The sequence below is a fragment of the Ptychodera flava genome, chromosome 2, assembly GCF_041260155.1.
Source record: "Ptychodera flava strain L36383 chromosome 2, AS_Pfla_20210202, whole genome shotgun sequence".
Lineage (NCBI taxonomy): Eukaryota > Metazoa > Hemichordata > Enteropneusta > Ptychoderidae > Ptychodera > Ptychodera flava.
In genome coordinates, this window is record NC_091929.1 from 49851745 (window position 1) to 49879314 (window position 27570).

Sequence of the window (27570 nt, forward strand, 5' to 3'; positions counted from 1 at the left end):
CACCTTGTAAGAGTGATCCTTGTCAGAATAACGGTTGGTGTATCTCAACATCAGCTTATGAATTTAAGTGTGTTTGTCGAGCGGACTCAGGATATACAGGGGAGATGTGTGATATTCCAGGTAAGAGACATCACTAGTGATGCATCCTTTATTATTATTTTATCAGAAGCAATCAACAAAATTGCCATTGGCTAAGAGCCAAACAGTTTGATCACATGTCCAAATATCTCATACAAGCACCTTTCTATAAAATGTACTTGATTGATGACATTAAAATGTGATACTTAGATGAATAGTATCAACAAAATCTACTTTTTCTCTATTGTTCACGATATTGTAATTTGAAATCATTCTCGCTAATAATGTAATTATCACACCAGTACCAATGCCAGTACCTACCTGGAGTCTGTGGACAGCTTGGACGGAATGCACGGTTACCTGTGGTACAGGCTACCAACAAAGGAACAGGGTTTGCATAAACCGAACTATCGCTCTTGGTCGTAAAGAAGGTTGTAAAGGACATGCTAGCGACTTCAAAAAGTGTAACATTGATAAGTGTCCAAGTACGTAATGTATTCACTTCACAATTTCCATGTCTTTATGGTTCATGTAAACACCGTATCGACATAATTTTTGATAAGCGAGAAATGTAATAAATAGGTTTCTAAAGCAAAGACATATCGTAAATGAAGATACTTAGAAATTGCGTTTGGTTGATGTAAAAGCCGCTCCTCTTGTTGTGTTTGTCCCTCCTGTGGGAAGATGCCAATATGAAATCTTCGAACATGGAAATGAAAAGCATTTCAGGTGTTGTGCAACGATCGAGGACGTGCGCTATTTGAATATTATTTTCCATACTTATTAGTTTATATTTATTGAAGGGAAAAAGGTCAAAATCAGAAGGCCAGGGAATAAAACTAATGATAGAGTCACATTGTGACAATTTTGGTTCAACTACTCACCAAGGCGTTTGAAAAAACCAAATTAATTGTCTGTACATTTCAGTGTCTCAAAGCGACAGAAACCTACTTTGGCCGCCATTATCACATGACAGATACTTGCACTACTCCAACCTTCTGAAATCAGTCGTTGATGGCGAAAGCACATGGTTAAGAAATCCTCCGCAGACTCCTCTCACAGGTATGTGGCAAATTATTACTGATAAGAAAAATGAAATTGCCCACTGACAAGTAAATTTGTGAGACAAAAACTGTGTAAATGTTTCCATGTCTTAAAATTTTCTTAGCTGTGTACCACTGGCAAGCCAGATATATTCACATATGTGGTTTGGAAACTAGCTATAGGATCTCCAAGAATACAAATCGGAAAGTAACCAAAACTGCAATCTGATTCAGCTGCGCACGTTATATGAATTTTCATGAAGTGATGCAGTGCCTGAGAATCATACTCCTATGTACACATACTTTAGACAGAGGGATTAGGCCAAAAAGTAAATTCATTGTGCTGGTCCGATAACATGGTGTTCAAGAATAGGGTAGGTAGGTCGGTAGGGATTTTTTACCAAAATATTTTTATTATTAAATATGCACTTTCAGGGGTTCAGGGAGATCACACACGTGCTACAACATTTCCAGAAAAAAAACGTATCATATATAGGAATAAAAACATAAACGATATCCTCGTTCAAGCAAAAACCAAATGCCAAGTAACCAACCCGTGATTTTACGGGTTTTTTCCTTTTTAAACTTCCGTGTTAACGTAGCTCTAAATTGTTTAGGATTGGCAGGCTAAAAATAGGGTTGGTCGGATTATCGGAACAGCAGAGTTATTTCCTTCGGCTTTAACATCACTGTTTGCAGGGTGTGTTTTCCATCTTGCAATGACACAATTAAGTTTTGCTAGAACCTTAAATGGAATATGAGTCTTCATACAAATAATGATATGGGCGTGTCTGATCAATAGTAAAAATGAAATATTAGTTCATGGGAATGAAATTTCAATGTCATAAAATATCAGAATTTATAATTAAATAAATGTAAACTCATGGAAATATCATGTACTGATTATGGGAAGGCTTTGAGATGTAGGAATCATTCACTACAATACGAGATGTGAACTGACTGTGCTCATGTCGTTCATAAAAGGTTCATTGCACAGAAATATCAGTTATCTGTCAGATCATCATGTGTAGCAGGTCTCATCAACTTTCGCATAGTACTCTTGGAGTCAAATCACTAATTACAAAACTTCATTTAATATGCAGATGACATGTTTATTTACTTAATATGGTACCTGTCTATAAACTTTGACTAGAATCTCGTCAGGCGTTTTCGAGTTATTTTGTCAACAGACAGACAAACAGACAGGCACACAAACACACTCACACACACACGGACATACAGACAGACATCGCTACGACATTACCTCACGTATGTGAACACATGAGCTAAATTGTTGATATGGTCATAACTCATGACAGTCGGCTAATCTATTTAATTCCCATCAGACTATTATATTTAAAAACACACATTCTTGGCTACTTATATGTCAATATGACGTAAAACTGGTCAAATAATCATTTTAGCTCACGTACGTGTTCACACACGTAAGTTAATGTCATAGCGATGTCTGTCTGTTTACCTCTCTGTCTTGTTGTCTGTGTGTGTGCGTGTGTGTGTTTACAGTCACAATAACTAAACACCGGAAGAACGGATTCAAGTCAGATTTGGGAGACAGGTACCATATACTAATGGCGAGAACCGATTAGATTTTGGCTAGTGCGGCTTGTATATCAATGAAATTATGAACCATCATTTTTTCATATTTGAAAATCAGTGTACCAGGAGAGACACGTACACACCATAAGCAGATGCAGACGGAATATTACTTGACAAGTGGGGATAAATTCAAAATTCAAAAGTTGTGGTAGATGTTTTCTTGACAAAGTGTGCTGAAGAGAAGGGTGGTAAGATAAGATATCCTGCTATCTCGTTACAAAAGGCTAAGAGCTGTATAAGTCGAATAATTTTTAGAGTGCACGAAACGTCTATTACAGATGACAGCTGGAGTAGATGGAGTAGTTGGAGTAAATGTGAAGGACCTACATTTCCAATGTCACCAACAAACTGGGGAGTACGCACTCGAACCGCCACGGACAGGATGAGCGCTAATCCTGAAATACGAACAGATGCTGCTCCTTGCAGAAGTTTATGTGGTCAGTATTCAGTAAACACGATTGGAACTAATTTGGGATAATTGGATCTTTCTATCTTTCAAATGACATGAAAGTGTAAGGTGCCATATAGCTGAATGTTGCAATTGCAATATTACAAATTACTCATAAAAACACTTCTGTAGCTTATTAAGAAAACAGATGAGCTTACATTTGCCAGTTAAAAAGACCTTAGTTCATCATCCAATTATCCCAAATTCGTTCCAATCATGTTAGTAGATCTGCATGCATACATATGCAACACAGATTCACAGTCATACAGCTCTTCAGATCTCTGAAGTCAAACATTGCATTAATGTCTGGAGATCGAGTGAAACACACATACACACAAACACACACACAGATATATATACATATATATATATATATATATATATATATATATATATATATATATATATATATATATATATATAAGTATACAGATGTCCTCGTGGTAAATATATATATATAAATAAATAAATAAATAAATATATATATATATATATAAAGATAGATATAACAGCGTGAAACAAACGTGCCTAATGTCCTCACATAACTCACTTAACTTTCAGTTATATGGAAGCAAACCTGATGGTAATGAGACGTGAATGAAACGCAACCCATGAACGGTTAAAGTTTGACATGTGAAATATACGTTTACAACGATCTGATTTGATAACAAGCACATACGTTTCCCGTAAAAAACCTCTTTATACTTCTTCTATTGATGTACTTAAGATAGTCCTGGAATGTGAAGATTTAAACTATTGATCAAAATTTCCTCAATGACGGTTTTGACAATTCTCTTGGCAAATCACAAATAAAAATCAGGAGTCACCATACAAAGTTTGGTACTACAGCGATCAATATCCTAAGATTTCCCGATAATTGAAATTCAAAATGGCCGCAGCTACTGTGTAAACTCTATAGGGATACATACACTTCTATTTCGAAAAACTATGACGATGAAAAATTTTCTTACACGAAGAGTTTTAAAATGGGTCCCCACAAGTAGTAGATCAGAAAAGAATTCATACAGTTTAAAAGCATTTATATCTGTCCTTGACGCCGCCAACCTTAATCTAAATGTGCTGTTGATATTGTTTTGTTTTGTACTATGTTTTGATTTTCTTTAGGTGAATGAAGGTTTATCATCTACATCATATCAGCAGCAATATTGTCACATGCTGGTAGTTTGAAAGTTGACTTTTTTGACAATTTACGAAACTGGAGTTTCAAACGAAACTACATTCTGAAAAATATAGCAAAAATTGTTAAATTGAAGACGAAGACTTTCCTTGATAGCAGAGTCTACGTATTTGCTTGCAGACTTCCAGCACACTCTCTGACCAGAATTTAGATTTTTCCCATTCATATTTTGTATTTTCGGTTCATCTGGCCTTCTTTTGTTAGGACAATTTTTATATCATCCCGACATGCTGTGTTATTTTTTAGAAGTTTCAAGCACATTTCCTCACCAATTCGCTTTATAGTTTAATATTGCGATGCATCACTTCGACAAGCTCACTCATTTTTTGTTACCGTACTTTTGAATCAGAGAATGTTATTTGTCCAAGAGCTATTTCCCTAGTCCCCATCAGATGTTCTTATTCAGCATTCTTAAAATTTTCACTTATGGAGACATTCTACAAAATAGTGGAGATATGTAATTCGATGTTCAAAATCTTAGCTAGTAAAACGTGATTGAACTCTTCTTTCTCCATGTCCCTATCGGTTACTTATTTCATATTGTCCACTGTCAATTTGATTTCCGATTTTGTCAATTTGACAAATTACGCACCAAGCTGCATATTGCATAATTGACCCACCGCGGTAGGGGCTCTGTCTCTTTAAAATATTTTGGATTATAAATGTTAAAATTACAATGTTTGATTGACATCTATAACATATCTGCGACTTAGACTATCATTTAGTTAAAGTAAAGAGTTTTCATTGATCAAAATGTCCGTAATTTGTTCACATGCTCTGTTTAATCTTCAGGTATAGAACTTTTCTTCATACGAAGTGAAGAGGGCGTATATAAACTGAACTTTACAGAAGCCAAAGCTGAATGCAACAAATATAACGCAAGACTGGCGACTTATGACGAGCTTTACAAGGCATGGGAGAAAGGCCTGCAAAAGTGTGCTTACGGTTGGCTGGCAGATGGGCATCCTCATATGCCGATGCAGAAATCAGTCGAACAATGTGGTGGGACGATAGGTATAATGACGCATTGGAATGCTTCAAAATCAGATGTACACGACGCATATTGTGTTCATCTGAGATGTTGAATTAGAATTTTTCGCTGCCTTCATATAACGATCGAATTTTAAAAACATAGGTCATATTTGACGAAATATCACTCACATCGTGACGTTCCTGTACATGCTTCAAATATACGACACATCTGCAATGACGAGAAATGGACAGGCAGAAGCGTGAAGAATAAATATGCCTTTTTAAATTGTTTTTAATTTTTGTTTCGTCAATTGGGTTTGGACTTTCAGTGTTGCGCACACACGGATTTCTTGTCGACTGCCGCACTTTCTCTTATAATACAAAATAAATACACTGTAGTAGAACTTTTACATCTCGAAAAGCAATTTTTTCTCGATTCAGGCGAATGATTGGTTCAAAACTTCGCGAATGGGAATGATTGGTTCAAAACTTAGCAGTCTAGGTCAGCCGTGCATGCTGTCTCTGCGTGCCTCCAGGCAAGTCTTTGACAAAATGAAAAGATGTCCGTGTGACTTTTACCCAGCTTTATCGCCATACCTTCTTATATGGCGTAACCCATTGAAACAATGCGCAATACACAGGGAAGAACGTACGTCCGTGGAAAGGCAACCAGCAGTGATCCAGCAATTGATAGTTCACGAAATACAAAACATTGGTAGGGATAAAGCGATTGGTTTCGTATATCATACTTACAAACAACAAAAAGATATATTTTGATCAGCAGCATCGACACTAAAGAAATTTCAGTATTGATTTTTCAAGACCGGTTCTGTAACTCACCCTGACAAACTACAACTGCATTTCAGTGGTCGATGAGTATCACTGGATATTGACGTTGAGTTCATAGGAAGCCATGATGATCAAAACTGATTAGTCATTGGTCACAAAGTCACAACTAACAAATTAGAAGCACGCCATGAGCTACGCCTCCTGGTTCTATGCATATATAACTTTTGTAATTTCCATAAGGACCAACTCAAATTGTACCATCAGGAGATGGATTATTTTTTTAAATTTCCACGGACACGACTCAAGTCTTGCGCAGATCGATCATTTTTATATGCTGCCACTTGGTTGTTGAATGGGCTGCCTAGTCATAGTCCTTCTGCATCAAGTACTTGACTTTTCAAATCTAGACTAAGTACCTACTTTTTAAAGAGCTTATCCATCTGATACTGTGTAAAGCGCCAGTTAACACGTTGATGGATACCAGGCGCTAGATTTTTTATCGTATCATATCGCATCGTAATGTACTATGGAGAAACTAAAAAACAGTTAATAGATAAGGCAGTCAGCGATGTCGGTAAATCATTTTATGTACAATCGAGCTAAATTGATTACAGAAGGTATCTGAGCCATGAATGCATGAATCTCCTGACACAAAGCTCTTGTCGCCCATTATACTAGCTGCGGCGATTTTCGTTTTTTACGGGACTGATTTTTATTTCATCACAAAGATCATAAGGCATCCCGACCTACGGATCTGAAAATATAAAAAAAAAACGATAAAACATAAAAGACAGATACTTAGGGTAGGTTGGGATTGATATTGGCCGCAGGGTAGATGTAAGACATATTACTGAAGCCGAGCTCTCCGGCTCTTGCAATCTTCAATACACCCGGTCTTAACTCTCCATATCATACAAAGAATAAAGACTTTAAATTTTCCAATCATAAATACCTCTTGTTCTTTGGTTTGAATGTACAGAAAGTGAGGAAAATTACCATTGTATTTTAATTTTGTACAGTGTAAAACGTTGCAAGTGATATCTTTAGCAATGAAGTGACCCCATTACGTAGACAAAAAATGACAACAATACACCAATAATGGTAATTTGCATTGTGAAAATGAAAATGTATATGTATGAAAAATTGAGATGAATGTCTCTTAAATTAACATTCATTTCGTGATACGGTTCATTAGGTGACTCTCCATGATTATCATGCCGCTAATCGGCTGATGAACCCTCCGATGAGGCCGCGTTCAAAAATCGTGGGGGCGGAGCGATTGCGATTGAAATCTTATTTTTTCCAGATCCCCTCAACACCCTAAAACATTTAACAAGGGTGGTACTAATTTGGGATAATTTGATGGTGAAGTAATGTTTTTAAAATTTGCAAATGTAAGATCGTCTGCTTTTCTTTTTACGTAACACACTTGTTTTTATGAGTAATTTGTAATATTGAGACATTTAGCTATAGGGCACCTAACGTTTTTGAGAAATTTGAAAAATATGAAAATCCACTTATCCCAAAATAGTTCCACCATTTTTTTGAAAGAAGCCTAACCATAGCCAATTACTATTGGGTTATAATGCGGACGACTGACGATCGTTGCAGATGACTCTGACTGGAAATGTGTAACTGTTACTTGATATCGACTTCATATTAAGGTAGAATGCGCCTAGGAGACAGGTATTAAGACTCAAACTGTTACAATACTTTATTGATCTACCATTTGTGTGGGTTACAATACTTTATTGATCTACCATTGGTGTGGGTTCGTTTTAATCTCTTGGAGAAAATCAAATCTTTGCCATCACATTTTTGTGAAAATATACAATTTCATTTTATCACACAAAGAGTTCGCGGAAATGTGTGCCATAATTTTACAAAATTTGCACGGTGACCCCTGATTTTGTTTTTGATTTGGAAAGAGAATGGCTAAATGTCTTCAACATGCTCACGATACTGTCATAATAACAGGACGTACGGACGTATATGATAACTATTTTCTAGACCGAATTTTATTCTAGGATGCTCAATGGTCTTGTTGTTCACAATATCCAACGAATGAGCAACAAAACACATGATTGAAGGACAATTTGTCCTCTGAGTCATTTTTGTATGAAATTAATAATTGAGATATAACTATTGTGGCAAAACTGAACATAATAAAATTAAGGTACGTGGTAAATGAAGAGGCTGGAGTATCAATGAAGGGTTTGAAAAAGTTTGGAGATAGTACAACGAAAACAGCAAATACCTCAAGTATGAAATTAAATCAGGCTTCGGACGATCATAAAATGACGTGTCGTTGTAAATGCCAATATCTTTATTTACAAATAACTGAGGATTCGATCTTTTTACAGAGTTATATGGACAGTTTAAATTTCCTCTAACATCAACGGCAGCGTAAAGTTGAAGGCACCGTTCTTTCATCAGCGAGTCTTTGAAATTAAAACTGAATATTAAGCAGGGCAAGAGTTAATAACACAAAAGTTTCGAAACTAAATGTTTCCAGAGAGTTGGGTCTCTATGTGTGCAATATATCCCTTATCCCAGACAATTATCTCAAAGTTGTATGTGCCCTACCGAAGGCTGAAGGGCCGCTCATGAATCATGCCAAAATGGAATCAAATTTGCTCTGCATAACCTCAAATCTCTACCCTTCGACTCTCAAGGCAACCCAACCTTCTCCAAGCAAGAAGTTGAGTAATTCTGCCTTTTCTCTACTAACATGGAATACGGAATTAGATATACGCATAATTAATTAGGTACAGGTCACTGATCGGGTCAAGTTTAGGGGACATGCCAAATTTTTTTGTGCCATTTGGTCCCCTACCTGTCATAGTTCAATAAACACAAAGCCTCCCAGATTTTTAAATGAGCCAGAAAAAGACATGGCCATAGCATAGCTTCAGAGGTATAAGGCAGGTTAAAAGTTGATTAAAAAACAGAAAAATAATACTTAAAAATATTCTTCTCATAAACGACAATGTCAATTACTTGATATTTGGTATGTAGCATCTTGGTAGTATCGTTTAAAAAACTTCTGAAGAGATTTTAAGAGGAAGTTATAAAAGAAAGATCCTGAGTAAATACAATAGGGACCCAGGACGCATAGGGCTTGGGCTCCTAATTAACTTGGCCTAATACTATGACACATAAATTAAATGACATGATTAAAGATCATTTCCTCCAAGGGTGTAAATGCTGCTATTTCTCAACCTTTCCTGTGTATAGTTTCTTCATATGGTCGACACTTGTAAAATGGTATCTAGCAATAGGTTTAATAAAGGAATACCACATGTACCCGACTGCATTTAATAAGGTACTGATAACATACAGGTGTACTGATCTCTGAAACTTTCAGATGTTTTCACATCTTATCACCACTACAAAATAACATTTTGCAAGTTGACGTAGTGTCTTAAAAATGCAGATTAGACTGAACTTTGAAGCAGCTAAGCCCAAAAGAAATAATTATAATTATGCAAAGCTTGGGACTTATGACCAACATTCCATGACAATATAAAATAGCATGGATGGGTGTTAAGCTTGTTTGCAGATGGCATTGCACTCTGCCAAATGCCTTATTTGTTTCCTTTTGTGGGTGGAAAAAAGAAATAGCATCTTACTGAATTATTTCATATATGGTAGATGCAAATTTTGTATCCATAAAAATTATTGAATCCTCCTGACAGAGCGCTAGCTTAGTACATGTTTGATGTGAAGGCGGCAAAAATTCGATAAAGAGAATGCTTGGTTGATTGCTTTCCCCCTACCGATTCAATTCGAGATGCTAGCTTACGTGATGGAATAAAGTAAAAATACACGAGCTATATAAAGACTGCAAGAAATGCGTAAAACAAGCCGATAAAACAAAATCAGTTTTGAGTCAGAGATCGCTTGTCATAATACACTTGCTAATTGCAGGCACAGTTGAAAAAGACATATATAGTCTCACAAAAAATGGTAGTAAGTATGAAATGTAACTATCATTTATAAAATATATTTTGTATTTGAATAGGGCTGACCTTCCTTTCCGTTCTCGATACTTGATAAATCACCAAAGGTTTCATCGGGATCGAGTTTCCTGTCCGATCTGCATTAATAGGAAAATCACCGAACGTACACAGATCATACATGACACTGCCGTTTAAGGTATATTTGTAATTTGTGTATTAAAAGGGAGAATGGCCCTCTTCCCAACCTGTCGTACGTCTTTTCTGCGTGTTTTTGATACGTGCTGTTTAACTTACTCTCAGTATCTCATCCGTCATCTCTCAACTGTAAGACTGAAGATTGGTAGAATTGGCATGAGCTTTGGTCATATCGTGAATAGATCTGAAGTACGTCCGTATTAAACTTGCCATAGATTGCTAATGCAATTCTAATTTGCATATCGTTTAAATATATTCGAATTTAGTGTTTCTCACCCGTTTGACCACCGTCTCCACAGAGGGTGGAGACACTGTGGTTGGAAATAGCGAAGAGGTACAGCGATCATCAGCATAGATGTTTTTCATTGAAGACATGGGATCTACTGATGACGCGATTGTAAAAGCAGACACAAATGAAACAATTGATTAAGAAATTTGTGTAAGGCTATGGTTTGTACTATATGCACCAAAGAAGAAAGTTACTAAACCGTTGTTTTATACTGAACTTCATTAAAATGTGCAGCTTTCTAAATAGACACAGTACGCATTAATTTTTTACAAGGAAAAAAGAAATGAAGCCGCCTGATCGCTTGACTGATCCTAAACAGGTTTCAGATTTTTAAAAGTAACAAGTGAATTTTAAATGCTGTTAAAATGCAGGACCGAACTCTTACATTTCCATAGGGCACGTTTCTTTTAACGTAAATTGTTTTAAAAATTTCAATTAAAGTTTCATGTCTTAATTTATACACCTGACCAAAAAATATAAAGGGCCCATAGAATCATCCCGACTTTGAATTTTTTTTGTATGTAATTCATTTAACACTTGAACAGTTATTTATTTCTGGTAACTCTAGGGATTCACATCATGGCATCTTAATGCATTAAAGATACATAAACTCAAGAGTCGAGGGAATAGGTAGTCAAAGAGCAACTAATTGGATGCGCAATTACAAAATATTGCCTATCAAAAAATTATAGCATTTACTTGCCCGACTTGGCCTTTACATCATAGAATTGTGTAGAGCCGTGAATATTCAAATCTTCCAATGTCTTTCGTATTTTTTAGTTTGAAGTGTTCTTTTTGTGTCATGTAGGTTGATGTAGACTCTGAAAAAGTCTGTATAAAGCATAACGAAATATTTAACAATTTATCTTCTATCTTGTTGAGTAGAATTGTGGCTATAAGACGAAAGTGCATATTTTAGCATAAAACGGCCATACTGTTGCACAATTTCCATCTACAAATAATTGAAATAGTTTTCTGTCATGGACGACTGATTCTTATCGACAATATCAGTCGATAAATTATTAAACAGAAAAAAGGTTAGTGTATAATTGAGAGTACTAAAGCTCACGTTCACTGTATGACAAGACTCTTCGAGAACAATGCTCCTGAATCAAATACGAGTATGTCTACTGTGTTTTTGTCTGCTGGGTCAATTAGTAGCTGGTGAAGAGCAAGTGTTGTACAGCACTGGCAAAGACAGTGATGATAAGATCCGCGGCGTGTACCCATTGATTAGTAACGAACTCTGCGCGGTCGAATGTCTTCGACATTGGGAAATATGTGACTATTTCACATTTATTGATGGGATATTTTGTCATCTACGAAACGACAAGCCAGGGACATCTTTAGGAACAGTGTCGTCACTGTCTCTTGTCGACGCAGAAGCTGTGGGTAAATCAAAATCTTCTGTGAAGGTAAGATTACATAATCCGGGTGCATAGATACGCGCCCTTATGATACAATTCTTCAAATGTGACTTCTATAAAGTGGCTGTAGTGGAGATGTTAAACCACGAAGTCCAGGTTTTCTCATACTTTATAATTTTACTCACGGTTTCAAATTTACTAATAGCTAAATCAGAAGCATTTTCAAGATTAAAAGAAAAATTGTCTTTGTATTAATTTCTTCCTTCCCGGGAAGAGTCTCAAGAGACAGGGGTGAGAAAGGAGTTTAAAATGGCCACATTTCTCTTGAATTCAGCAGCGTTAAAATAAAATATTACATAATTGCCAATGAAATTGGCATACTAGCCAAAATTGCGCGGCTTCTATCTTCACAAGCAGTGAAACAGATATCTGTAATGTTGTCTATCACGGAAATAGCGCAGGGAGCTGCATGATATATACAGGATGTATGCAATCAACAAAAAGATGTGTCAATCTTTCTGATGTGCTTTGAGAGACTTTACAAAAGGTGACAATTCTATAGAGTGTTGACTTTGTTATTATTGTTGTTTATTCGCCACTGATTGCTGATGTTAATTTCAAAAAGCGCTGTCCAGATAAACGTCCAGTAAAGTTCCTCATCAAATAATTTTCTATGATAATTTTCTATGATAATACTAACTTTTAGGATTACATTATTTTATGTCATATGGGTTATCTGCATTTGATTCTTCTGAACTCCATATAGGCAGACATTAAAGGGGTGTTGCAATCCTTTGGCGTAGATCTCTAAGTAGCCTTGCAAGAATTTTAGACTTTGATAACAGTCGTTTGCTTGGTTTACTTTAGAAAACGACACAGACAAACTTGTTATTGTTAATTGTTATTTGCCTACTAATATAAATGACAATTTTGAATTTTTGAGTGATTACTTGGTGTCCATTCATTCGATGTTAATACAGCAAATGTCTTTTTTATCGGTGATTTGAACTGATGTTACTACTGATACAGGATTTGGCCGTGAGTTGATGGAGCATTGTAAGCAGTTTGGCAATGTCATTTCATTTGCCAGGCAAAGATTCGGGTACGTTTACTTAGCGATGCTCATGGTAGAACTTCATGGATCGATCATTGTATACCACTGCAGTCTCTCATAGCAATGTGCTTTCTGTTTCGATTCTCTAAAATGTTGTAGGCTCTAACCAAATTACTGTTTCAGAAGATGTTTGTTTCAACATTTTTGCCAAAAGAAGACTTAATTTATTGTTGCCCCTCTCAGCAACATAGTTTAGGCGAGCGGCGATTCCACAAAAAGAGCCATATCATATGTCATTTGAAAGCTTATTATCTCTACTTCAAGAAAATTGATGATGTGGAGCTGCTAAGTAGGGCAACGATCCCCTAATTTGCATAATTCACACGGGTACCAATTTTGCATAAATCAGGAATAATATTAGAAATTTATTGGTAAATTCTCCAAACGTCAAATGAAAGTTATTTGCACGAAGAATACAAAAAGAATATCCAAAGAGATATTGAAATTGATGTCACTGAAATATTTTCATATTTATATGGAAAAAATATTTTCCCCTTTTGAATAGCAATAATTTAAAATTTTTAACACATACAGCCAGAACATACAGCGACATCATACATCACTTGAAAGCTTATTATCTCCACGTCAAGAAAATTGACAATGTGGAGCTACTAAGTTGGATCACAACCCACTAATTTGCATAATTAACACGGGTACCCAATTTGCATAAATGCGATAAAATATTAAATATTTATTGGTAACTTCTCTAAATATACTTTTGAACTATCGAGTGATATATCAAATAAAAGGTATTTCAAAGAGATATATCAAAAAAGATATTTAAATTTATTTCAGTGAAATATTTTTATATTTATATTGAAAAAAATATTATAACCTTTTGAGTAACAATATTTTAACATTTCTACAGACAAAGCCACATCATACAGCCACATCATACGTAATTTGAAAGCTTATTATCCCTACTTGAAGAAAATTGACAATGTTGAGCTATCCACTGACCGTATCCCTTAATTTTCATAATTTACACTGGTAAGCAATTTGCATAAATGAGATAAATAATTAGAAAATTCATTGTTAACTATTCTAAACATACTTTTACAGTATCGAGTGGTATATGGTACTTGGTTATGCTATTTGCATGGTAAATACAACATTGATATCAAAAGAAATATCAAAAGTAATTTTACTGAAATATTTCATACTTTCGTAGTAAAAAATATTTCCTCTTTTGAATAATCCTATTTTAAAAAGTTTAACAAAAGCATCAATGCAACCACAAGCAATATGATGAGAAAAAAGTGCATTAAACATAAAGAACAAACAGCTGAAATGAGTACTGAAAATGATTACTTTTTTGTTGAATGTATAATTTTTATAAAACATATGAACACTTATTCTTGTTTACAATATTATCCAATACCGATGTCCAGCTTTTATAGGTCAGAGGCTGTTTCTCCAAACATGCCTTTTGTTTGGAGTATAATATAGCCATTCACAGCATACGGAAACTTTTTAATGTTACTCAAGAATACATTTTCTGGTAATGTTGTAACCATGACATATATATATATATATATATATATATATATATATATATATATATATATATATATATATATATATATATATATATATATATATATATATATATATATATATATATTTTGATTTTAATATATGGTAAACGATTGGAACGCCAACATCGTATATATATATATATATATATATATATATATATATATATATATATATATATATATATATATATATATATATTTTGATTTTAATATATATGGTAAACGATTGGAACGCCAACATCGTATCGTACAGATGTGTTGGGAAAATATCACCAATTACTATTAAGTGCAAACATCAAGAAAGATCCATTATCTAAAAAGGTCATCTGTGCAAAAGTAGCTCTGTAGTCAAAATAATGTGTCAGAGAAGCATGATTCATGATCAAAATCATTCTTGGCGATACATTGTCATTTCCAGTAAATCTAGTAATTCTATTAATTCATCGTCCTCTTCTTCACCTGCATTGTCATGAGTAAAAGGGTTGCCACAGTTATCGCTGCCTTGGCAGGAAAATGGTCTGTGCAGGGAAGATTAATTTGACAGCAGACCGTTTGGTGAGATGTAATAAGAGAAAGCAACTCCACACGTCATTCAAATCTTAGTTGTTTGAATTTTGTGTATGATATTGTGTATATTGTAAGTGTATTTTATCATGTTATGTTATGTTTTGTTATGTTATTTTATGTTGTTTTATGTTATGTTTGGCGGTTTTATGTAAAGTGTTGATTTGCCATGGCGAGACATACCCCTAATCTACGTGTCTTGCCCTATGATGTGGCAAGATTGATGTGACACTGCGATCCTTTGATGCTACATTTCGACAACACAGTTGTCTTCATCAGTCTCTAAAATTTTATTTTCAGTTTGTTGAACGTGTGCACAGATTGGATGATTGTACGTGTTACCAATCGAGTTGTTCCACTGAAGTTCAGTTAGTTCAAGTAGAAGCTAGAATGTCTACTGTTCGGTCAGGCTGTATATGTCTATGTTTATTTAAATCGGAGATCGGGCTGTTGTAGGTTTTGTGTAGTCTGGCATAATCGTACCGCTTTTTTTCTGTTTCTTATGTATGTGATTAGGCTACGCTCACAAATAACTTTGAGGGGCGAGGAATTCTGGGTGGATTCGAAAATTTTGGGAGATTGTAGAGGGGCACTTGGAGTTTTTGATCTGCATATAGGAGACCTAAAAATGTTTTGGTTCCCTTTTACTTTTAACGATTCCAAAGTTTCGAAAGTATTTCAATGAAAATTTAATAACATTTAAAAGTTATCCGATTGTTCCAAAGTTAGAAATAATTAAACAATATTAAGAATCGTTTTGTCGGATTTCATTACTTTTATCTCGAAAATATCTTGTATTTTGTACTGTTTTGTTGTTGCATGATTTTTCTAGTTTTTCGTAATGTTTCGCGTTTAACAAGGCCTTTGAAAGTTGCCGTTTGGTTTTATGAACTGGAATGTATATGTTAGTTTTGTGTGTCTTCTGAAGTCGAGAATGTTCTCTTTGTTGCACCGATGACCTTAATAGATAATGAGGTCTAACGATATGATTTCTTGAGAAGAGCTTTTGAAAATTTGAAAGTAGGATGCATTTTTTATGTTTGATATGAAGTCATTAAGATCGTGTTCGGTCCAAATGAAAATCATACATCGTCTCCGAAACTCAGTCAGAGCAATATTTGTTCTGTGTGTTGCTGCATTAGGCCAAAGAAATTAAATTCTTTGTTTTACGTCCACTCAATATGGGAAAAGTTACGCTCCTAAGCGGCTGAAAAACACACAAGAGAAAATTAACACAATGCAATTCGATTGCAGCAAATACAAAAATTGTAACAAAATTTTAAGTTCAGAAAGCTACGCGGATATGTCCTAAAATTTCCTATTCAAATACACTGTGTGTGATATTTATGAAAACCGTAAAAACCTAACCGGGCGGGGACGCAAAACAAAGAATTTCATTACTTTGGCCTTATTCTCTTTTTTTACTTCTCTATTCGCTACTTTGATTTTCGTGAAAATCTGTTTGATGCTGATCGATAATGGTAAAATCGTTTTCAAATGCCATGCATATAACTAATTATATCATACCAGTATATTGATGGTGCAAATGCTGCGATCTGTTTGGTCGACACGCGATAACAACCATGGTATATTGGCGATATACCATGGCGGGCATGCACGCGAGCTCTCAGCTTGAGTAAAAATCCGTTGTTGACGTTCCACGCCCAGAATTTCAATATACTGTCATTATATAATAGCAATAAATCACACCCAGCGACGGTTTACCACTCGATTTTGACCAATTCACTTCATGTATGCACTCGCTATCGCTCGTGCATATATGTCGCGAACTGGTCAAAATCTGGTGGTATACCATCGCTGGGTGTGCTTTATTGCTTAAATATCATATAGCATTATTGTGAAGAGGCATGAGATAAAAATATTATTGCCTCAATATACGGGTTTATGTGCCATCGCAGCAGGAGACAATTTGCCCTACTGGCGTCGGGCCCATAAACCCATTTTTCAGGCAATAATATATAATATCCTGTTTTCATTGTTAGAGCGCCTTCTATGAAACCACACCTTGTGAGAGTGATCCTTGTCAGAATTACGGTTGGTGCATCTCAACATCTGTCTATGAATTTAAGTGTGTTTGCCGAGTGGACTCAGGATTTATAGGGGAGATGTGTGATGTTCCAGGTAAGAAACATCACTAGTGATGCATCCTTTTGGTATTATTTTATCAGAAGCCATCGACAAATTGTCATATTTCATGACAACCAGGCAAACGTTAACATTTTGATAACATGTCCAAATAACTCATTTTACAAACAGATTTCTATAAAGTGTACTATATTGATGAAATTAAAATGTAATACTTAATGCATATTATCAACAAAAAATAACGTTTTCTCTATTTTCACTTACTTTACTTTGAAATATCATTCTCACTAACAATGAACTTATCACATCAGTACCAAAGCTAGTACCAACCTGGAGTCTGTGGACAGCTTGGACGGAATGCACGGTTACCTGTGGCACAGGTTACCAACCGAGGAACAGGGTTTGCACATACCTAACTATCGCTCTTGGTCGTAAAGAAGGTTGTAAAGGATATGCCAGCGACTTCAAAAAGTGTAACATTGATAAGTGTCCAAGTACGTAATGCATTCCTTTCACAATTTCCATGTCTTTAATATATTTTAGTGGTTCATGTAAACACCGTGTCGATACAAGTTAGGATAAGATAGAGCTGCCATCAAATTGTCTTTACCCTTCCAAGAAAATGTTGTGACTAGGTTTTTAAAGCAAATATATATCGTACTAAATATACAAAGATTGGTTTATATATCATCGTTTCTACTTGTTGAGTTTGTTCCACGTTGAAATGAAAACGTTGAAATGAAAACCTATGTTATTTTCATGATATTTACCATATCATTAATCTTAAGGCCAGATTCCGAAGGCCAGAGTATAACACTAATGGTAGTCATATTGTGACAGTTTTGGTTCACCTATACCCCAAGGCGTATTAAAACCATGTGAACCAAATTTGCTTGGAGTCCGTGTCAGTATAAATTTACTTTTTTGGAATTATCAGACATAAAATTTATCGTCTGTCACTATTACCACAACAACTGGAAAATTGCTTCGTTTTCATAGTAGCCTGATATATTGATTGTCAGTTTGTATAATTAGCAGTTAATGTAATTACTGTAACACTTAGAAAATAAGTAAAAGTTAGGTGCAACATTTCGCCAGACCACATGAGACCAGCTATTGACCACGTGACAGCAGCTACATTGGTTCAATCTATTCTTGCTTTTCTCGGATATCTGAATTTCTCTGAAAGCGATAACACTGATATCACGCTATGTGTCAGCTATGTTGTATTTCATTCCGCGTTAATTTCATATTTGAATCGATACCGAGTATTGTTAGAACTGTCCCTTATTAAGCAGGGTGTGAGTTGCATTGGATCTGGGTGGCGACTATTCTTGGGAACCATAATTTATTTGCGCATTTCAAACAAAGTTGCAGAGAGGTGTGAGGATCAGTATGCAATATCAAAGAGTTACAACAACAGGGAAGGGTTATCAACCATGCCTTAGATAACAAGTGATATTTTGCTGCACTAGACTATTTAAAAAGCAGTTGAGTCAAGTCGAGACACCCGTGGAGACTGATGTATTGGAGAATTTACCATATGTGAATTTTCAATATAACATTATGAGTGAACAGAATTCCATTTCTGTTGTCTGTACATTTCAGTGTCCCAAAGCGACAAAAGCCTACTCTGGCCACCATTATCACGTGAAAGATACTTGCACTACTCCAACCTTCTGAAATCAGTCGTTGATGGCGAAAGCACACGGTTAAGAAATCCTCCGCAGACTCCACTTACAGGTATGTGGCAAATTATTACTAATCAGAAAAATGAAATTGCCAACTGACAAGTGAATTTGTGAGACAAAAACTGTGTAAATTTTTCCATGGCTTAAAATTTTCTTTCCTGTGTATACGTACCACTGACAAGCCAGACATATTCACCCATGTCGTTTGGAAACTAGCTACAGGATCCTAAAGAACCCAAATTAGAAAGTCACTAAGACTGATATCTGATTTAACAATACAAATTTAATTTCACTTAATTAAAATGTAGTGATGCAATAACTCCGACACTAGGTTTCCCTTACTTCTCTATGAACCATGCCTGAGACAGAGGGGATAACATTTTTCGCCCGGGTGTGTTTTCGATCTAGCGATGATACAAATCAAATTTGTACCTTCTAAATATGAGTCATCATACACATGATCATATGGCGTGACTGATCTATAACAAAGAAGAAATATTAGCTGCACTTTCAATATTTTCAAATAAAAATTGACTATGAAAAAACGTTTTAACTCATGTAAATATCATAGGCTGATGATGGGAAGGTTGTGAAATATAGGAATCATTCACTACAGTCACTAGGCAATAAAATGTGGATATGGTCATACCTCATGACAGTCGACTAATGAATTCAGGTCTCCTCAGACTATTAAAACGACACACGCACATATTTGTTTGACTATTTATCATTTATGTGAGACGAAGCGTACAAAATGGTGAACTCAAGCTATTTCCTTTTAAAACCATATTTATTAAAAAATAAAACTAATCACTATGTCAAGTCAAGTCAAGGGATAAAGTACAAACTTTACAAGGCTATCTTATTACAAAGGACTTTATAGTGTATGAATTCAATACTTTCTGAGAGTTCTCTTGGCTTCTATAACAGATGACATCCGGGGTAAATGGAGCAGCTGGAGTAAATGTGAAGGGCCTGCATTTCCAAAGTCACCGAAAAAGTGGGGAGTACGCATTCGAACAAACACAGTCTCGAACAGGACGAGCTCTAATCCTGTAATATCAGAAGATACTACTCCTTGCAGACCTTTATGCGGTAAAATATTCAGTAGATCTGCATGCATAAATGTTAGACACAAAATCAAAATCACAATGCATTTTAGATCTCTGAAGTCAAAGATAGCAAGAATGTCCGAAAATTGAGTTATGAACGCTTCAAACATACATACATACATACATACATACATACATACATACATACATACATACATACAGTATATGAATAGAATAAACACATCAAGCACGCAGGTTTTCTCTCTTTCGAGTTTTACGCTTTTACGTTCTTTAGATTGGTCTTCAGTTAGTTTTTTGCTCAAAGTGACGAGTACAACTTCTACCAAAGTTTGTCGTGACATTGTATTTTATTAGGCTCCTGTAAATCCAAGGCTGTTATTTGCGAGGCAAGTGTTGCAAGGCGTGACAACACGATCACCTGTAACGTAAGCCTCACACACTCACACACGCACTATTTTAAATTAAAAGATGTTATATCCAAATCATGTTGAATCTTTCTTTTGAATTGTCCCCGAGGCTGTCTTTTGCCCAGTTTAAGATATGTTATCATTGCTTCGCTTCGAAAAAGTTTGTGTGCGATGCGTAATAGTGAGCGTACAAGTGTGAGTGTTTCACGAGCTACAGCGTGTGGAGGGGTCGCAGTCAAAACTTCTAACAACTTAGCTCGGTTATTGAACCTATTCCTTTTGAGATTGGGGATTCGGCCGAGCAGTTTTGTCTGTGTCTTCTTCGCTAGGTGATTGGGTACCGTACGTTGTGAGTTTGAACCCGATTTAAACCACCGTCTATCTTGAGTTAGATGGTACTTAGTCCATATCTACCAGATATAATTTTTGTTCAACATTTGTATACAATGCAAGACCCGAGGTACATGAATATTCCACATTGATTAAGGGTCATTAGCATAGAATTTTAATACCGAAACAATGCTCATTAATGTAATCTGCATATTTGAATATCATTATACCTCGCATCTTGCACTAATAGAACATTTGGAATATTCACACCAAAACAATTCACCTTCTGATTCTGCTGCTAAAATATTTAAAACCACCCAATATGGAGACAAATTGTATTTTTCACTTTTGATGATTAGAGGGCAAACCAAAGATGAAATGTATCAGAAACTCGACTAATGACATTCTTCGTACGCCATACGTAATATATGTTTGCAACGTCCTGCTCTAGTTACAAGGTTATTAATTTCCTATGATGACGTCTGTATACGTTTTACATATTCCCGTCATGCGATGTGTTTTCTTTTACATTGCAAGTACATTTTTTCACAAAGTCATTCGTTTTTTTCGTACTTTTTAAATTTTTACGATGATTTTAAAATAACAATTCTCTTGCTCATTTTACTTTAATATACTTTTAGCTCATGGAAAATAAGAACTACCTCACCCGTTCTCATCAAATGTTCTCTCATTGCACGAACAAGTCTTCTATATATGGTGCTAATTTTTTGTTTTGTTCTTTATATATTTAAAGCTATACTGTCACCTATTCCAATTTTGCCACAGTTACCATGGAAAGAGAGAATCTAACCAATCACAGATTTTAAGCGGATGGCCGCTTTTTAAAAACAGCGCCCTCGCATGGGCATTTACATTACAGGTGACTGTATACCTTTAAGATTACTTGCATGTAAATCGGTGTTCCTATCTGATTGTAAATATTTCGAAAGGAACAGAGTTCTTCTTCCTTAATGGGTGCACGTCAGTCAGTGTTTTTAAAGTTTCCGTTCTAAATTCCAGTTCCTTCCCCTTCATACTTAACAATCAAGTCATTCACCCGACAACATGGTTCTATTGTTAGCAAGAAACAGAGGGGAATTTACATTCACAAACTTTACAGTTTGAAATCAGTGACGTCCATTGACCCTTTGGGGGAAAAAAGAGCAAAGTTTCTTTGAAATATTTAAGATACTCGGAGCTGTATAACGATTTAAATGTAAACCCCACTTGGAACTTTTCGGTAAAAAGCAATTAATCAGTAACGTATTCACGTGCTTTTTCGTCAGGTAAAGAACTTTTCCACGTACAAAGCGAAGAGGGCCGTTATAAACTGAACTTTACAGAAGCTGAAGCTGAATGCATCAAATATAACGCAAGGCTGGCGACCTATGACGAGCTTTACAAGGCATGGGAGAATGGTATGCAAATGTGTATAGCTGGTTGGCTGGCAGATGGGCATCCACATTACCCGTTGCAAGCATCAATCGAAAAGTGTTCTGGGAAGAGAGGTATAAATACGTATCGGACTGCTTCAAAATCGAGTAAATTCAACGCATATTGTATTCATGTGAGATGTTGAACTGCAGATTTATAAAACCTTCATATTACTATAAAATTTAAAAACCATTGGTCATATTAAACGAAGTACTCCCCATATACATGCTTAAAAAATACAACTGATTTTCTTTGATGAAAAACAGACAAGCAGAAGCGTGAAGAAGGTAATGTTACAGTCATGGTGTAATTTACTTTTCATCATTTTTCATTTTCCTGTAAAACCAAAGGCAATATCAATTTGATGGCACGGTTGTGACATCAACGAATCTTTGAAATGAAACTGAAAATTCATCAGGTGAAGATTTAATAACACAAAGGTTTCGAAACTAATGTTCCCAGAGAGTTGAGTCTCCATCTGTGCAACATATCCCTGAACCTAGACAATTACCACAAAGTTGTATGTGCCCTAACGACACCAGCTGAAAGGCCGCTCATGGATCATGCCAAAATGGAAACCGAATTGGCTCTGCATAACCTCAAATCTCTGAACTTCAAATCTCAAGGCAACCCAACCTTTTTCGAGTAAAAATCGGAGTAACATGCAATACTGCGATTGAAACGTGATCACAAAATCAAAACATTTTCGTTGACCTCCAATCACAATATCTCTTTAATGATTATCCAACACGTTAAATTTTGTTATCGCTTCAGTCGAGTTACAATATAAGAATATTGTCAAACCAATATTTATCATCATCACGATCATCGATAAATTTTAATAATTTTTAAGATGAACACTGTAAATAAACAGGGGTTTAGCAGGAGTCAAACACAGGTGTACATTGTCGACGCCTAGCATTACTCATTGTAGTAGACAAACCCTGTAAGCTAACTCTACGAACAAAAAAATGGATCAACACTATTTATGAACTTTTCGAACCCCCTCACCATCGAACATATCCGTGATATCAGTGAGGTATCGCGAAAGTGCGCCCTCAATAGCATTGCTGATAGAGTACAGACGAAGTTGGAGATGAACTGTTTCGAACTAACGGATTGTGACCCTTGAATAAGATAAGAGGTCAAAGTAACTTAAATTATGAGTAGCAGGGGTCCCTCCTACTAACTATGCTCAAATATACTGCATAACTTATTTGTTTGTGCTCTTTGTGATGTAACTCTTGATAGAGGGCGCCCTCTTGTGATATATGTAATCGTGATATGATATTCTTTGAAAGAGTACATCTGCATTTAATAAAACAAAGGAAAAAGCTATAATTGGTCGTTTATTCAGTTTACAGTATTACTGGATTTTGTATTCAATGGTTAAACCAATTTGGCCGGTATGCAATAATGTTGGTTTTGTCAATGTTGCGGTCAAAATCAAATTCCCATTATTTGGGTTAGAGAATTACAAATTCTGATGTCGTTATCAGCCACAGTTCAGTTACCCTAATGAGTCACTGTCTAATTGCTGCAAAGTGTTAACCATACGTATAATGCAACGCCTTGCCTACCGGAAAAGACCTTACTTGCTTTCATTCAGTTCAGTTAGTGGATGAATGGTTATTGAGATACATCGTTCGCAAGGACAAGCATACAGTTTTCGTCAGAATAGCTTGTAACGACCCTTTTTTGAGGTACAGACTTGAATCTATTTTGATGCTTTAGTCCTCTACAACCCTACATAATGATCGGTTAGTTGAGTCTACGGAACTTCAAGGGAAAGTCGTGTTCCATTGTGTAAGACGTGTATACATTTCGCTTAACAATGGCTAAGGATTAAATGAACTATTGTGACAGACAATGATCATCTTATGGAATCCCATTATATTGTGACTTCTCAGTTAAAGTCGTCTTTTTTACTTGTATTATATGCAACTTTGAGAAAGTTAGACTGTTTCAGTTCACAATCAGTAAGTCAAGGCTGTGTTATGCAAATGAGGTATTGTAAACAATAATAAACGTTTAGTCATCGTTAGAGGGCATTTACTGAGATGAGATGAGTCCCATGACTCCCCTCATAAGTGACCTTTGACCTTGAGTCAACAAAGAGAATGTAGTTCAGACTTTCCGTATCTTTTGTTTGCTTTTTTCTGTTAATCGTTCAAAGAGAATTAGTTATTCTCAGTCTTGAAGAAATGGTTATATTCAAATAAATCACGTGAAACATTGATCGGATATTTGCTTCATCTTATTTAAGAGGGAATGCATAGCGGAATATCATCTGTAGACGACTATTAAAGAGTAGTTTCAGACAAATTATTTTGAGTTAAAGGAATTCGTTTGCACGCTACAGTCAACCTCGAATCCGAAACGCAATTCAATACAGAATCTTGCTTAATCCCGTTCAGAACTGTCAAAGTGGAGGAAGCTGCAGGCAACAACCTTGATCTTTCCACAAATCTCGATAATCTGGACGATACATACGATGATAGTATGCATTATTACGTGCATGATGGAGTTAGGGTACCTCCTTTCTGCAGTAAAGCGATGGGGGATATCATGAATTTGACGTCAAAGAAGATGATATCTGGTCCGTTACGTATCCCAGGTCAAATGGTGATTTCAAAAACAGCTTTTAAAATACCATGTTTGCCTTTTGTTGTTCTGGGTGGCAAGGCTGTGTGGTACCGGCTCTAGGCCTTCCGCCCCAGTCCTGCTGATTTCCAAAGACGAAACCCCTGACTCCCGCATCGGAGGGAGTTGTAGAGTGTGTAGCCGCACACAAAAAGCCCAGGGCCCTATTTTGAGCAAAAGTCTCGTAATTTTAGTACCCCCTTTTAGACCTATTTGACCTTGACCCAGGTCAAAAGTCAAAATTTTAAAATATTGTAGGGTAAAAACAAAGCATTTGCATAACCGGGTGACTGGCAAAGCCTACTGCTTTACGGTATTGCTTGCCAAGCTGTGATATTGCAAAAACATTTCTTGAAATAATACAACTATTGCTTAACGAACATATCTTTCAATCCAATCAAATTTTTGTCTAGCTCTCGAAAATTATTAATTATCACCAGCTACAGACTGACTGGTGTTTTTTTGATCACATATTACTATAACATTTTATTTTGTTTTAAACTCGTCCTCCCTGGAAATCAGTACATTTTTGAATAAAGGAGTTAACTAGTATAAATATAAATAAAGAAATAAATAAATAAATAAATAAATAAATAAATAAATAAATAAATAAGTTAATGAATATGATATGACACAAAATCGACGTAGACGAGGGTTATTCAATACCATTAGTATTAACCTGCTGTCTTTGACATGGCCCTTTTCATTGCTTATGCGATTCTTGAAATAAACCTATGTATGCAACCATTGTACAATCCAGTTGTGGTCTCAGTGTTGTCTTCATGGTAGAGTGTCTGTATGCAAAGAATTAAGAATAAATTAGGTAACAGACAAAACGTTTGCACATGATACGAGAGTGCTTGAACTAAAGAAAAATTGTCGAATGGATTAACGACCATTTGCCTTCCTCACTATGTTAAGAGATGTTTCTTGACAGGTCAGGAATTTGAAAATATCATTTCGTCAAAGCAAAAAGAGTAGTTTGCGATCTGATGAATACTCCTGAGATGTCGTCACGATGTTCACAAAAATTAACAACTTTCATAGCATTAAGCTGTGGCCTCGAATGCAAAAATGAACTGGCAGTAATCAAATAACAGTATCTTTAAATGCAGTCTATTGTACTCATAACGACAATTGACAAACAGATTTTTTTTTAAATTCAGCCGACGGTTAGAGTCTCTTATCACAACAAAGTGCGCCGTTGTTAATCTTTTTTCAAAAAACTCCAAGGTATAATAATGTTTTGTGTAAAACAGAAAAGCTTTTATAAGAAAGCGTTCGATTATTGTAGCTGGCGTTGTTGGCCGGCAAATTCTTTTAATACCTCCGTTTAGATAACAGACCCTCTCTACCCACTTAAAATTATTTGATGACATTTCTCGGAAGACAATAAAAAGTATATGCCTTTACTGCTAGAGGAAAAGTTGATATTCTAATATTCCAATATTTTTTCTTGGTGTTAAATCAACAGTAACTATAATTGTTAATAATTGGTATTTTTCATTTCATGTATCACCCTGTACAAGTATTTGTCGTGTCAATGTGGCGTCTTAGAGAGTCACATACATTGCTATTACGGAATGTTGTATTCTTAAAATAGTACTCACGTATGGTGGCCCTGCTTGTAACACGTCACTGAAGATTTATTGCCAAATATAGATAACCTGATATTTCAATAGAAATCAACAGGGGCGTACATGTACTACTTAGTGAACACTTCCAAGGAATGAAGGGCATTGTGTTAATGGAAAAAATCATCACACTTGCTTTAAAAGTTAGTTAAAACTTTTATAAACAAAATAGCACATTTTTAAGGAAACTACGTTAATACGGCATCCAGTAAATCACAGTATGATGTAAATGTATTATTTACTTGACACACTCTTCATAGAGCTAATTTGCATAAAATTGCAATTTTATAGAGCATTCTGAGCAGCTTTTTCTGTATATGAAGTACTTAAAAATTCCCCTACGTGTCAAAGAAAGAACACGTTTCCACACTTTGATATTGAAAGTATGATAAACCACTTTTATTATGACTAGTCATTGTCACCTGCATTGTTTATCTTATTTTGGCAAACTTAAACACATCAATTTAAATCTGTCACGATGCAGTAGTTGAATATATTTTGTTTTTAATAATTATCTAAATTCAGTGTGTCTACCATGGCTTTTGGATTTCTGTTTATAACAAAAAAGAACAACAACTTCAAATCCATATTGAAATCCGATAGAAATATTCTTTAATTCATTACCTTTCATGGTAATTGAATTGTTAATCACCTTAGCTCTAAATGGCAAAGTCTTTGAATTCTTGACTGTTCTCCCTAGCTTTGAAGACTGTGCTGCTGGTTGTGCTAGTGTTCGTTATGGGTAAAATCGTTTTCAATTAAAAACTGCTGACGGAATATTCGTATGGCACTTGTCTGGTGTAGATGACACATTCTGATGGTGACAACAGTGAGATAGAGAGCAACTATGTCACGCGACTGCAAACTGGGCGAGTTTTGTCCTCATCTCACCTATGGTGATTGCTTTGTTTCTTTATTGTTGTAATGAGAAAATTCAGCTTACGCCTAGAAATATGATTAGATACACATAAGATATGTGAAGACTGCAATGCATTAAAAAAATCAAAAACAAAAATGGTCAGTAGAGTCAGCGATCGCCTTACGTACATCACTTACTGAGTGCAGGCGGGTCACAATG

The 27570-nt window shown here is 35.5% G+C and overlaps 1 protein-coding gene and 1 long non-coding RNA gene across 2 annotated transcripts; both read left to right on the forward strand.

The window, feature by feature from the left end:
• The first annotated feature begins 385 nt into the window (after window positions 1-385).
• On the forward strand, window positions 386-3159 carry LOC139123072 (uncharacterized). The gene is made up of 3 exons (XR_011549575.1): window positions 386-563; window positions 1006-1140; window positions 3017-3159. It is a non-coding gene; the product is annotated as an uncharacterized lncRNA (long non-coding RNA).
• An 8524-nt stretch (window positions 3160-11683) lies between these two features.
• LOC139123030 (stabilin-2-like) lies at window positions 11684-24456 on the forward strand. Its single transcript, XM_070689000.1, has 6 exons — window positions 11684-12006; window positions 17178-17316; window positions 17592-17774; window positions 18889-19023; window positions 19902-20066; window positions 22068-24456. The coding sequence occupies exons 1-6, from the start codon at window positions 11692-11694 to the stop codon at window positions 22358-22360; spliced, it is 1230 nt and encodes a 409-aa protein (XP_070545101.1). The 5' UTR covers window positions 11684-11691; the 3' UTR covers window positions 22361-24456.
• Window positions 24457-27570: the final 3114 nt, after the last annotated feature.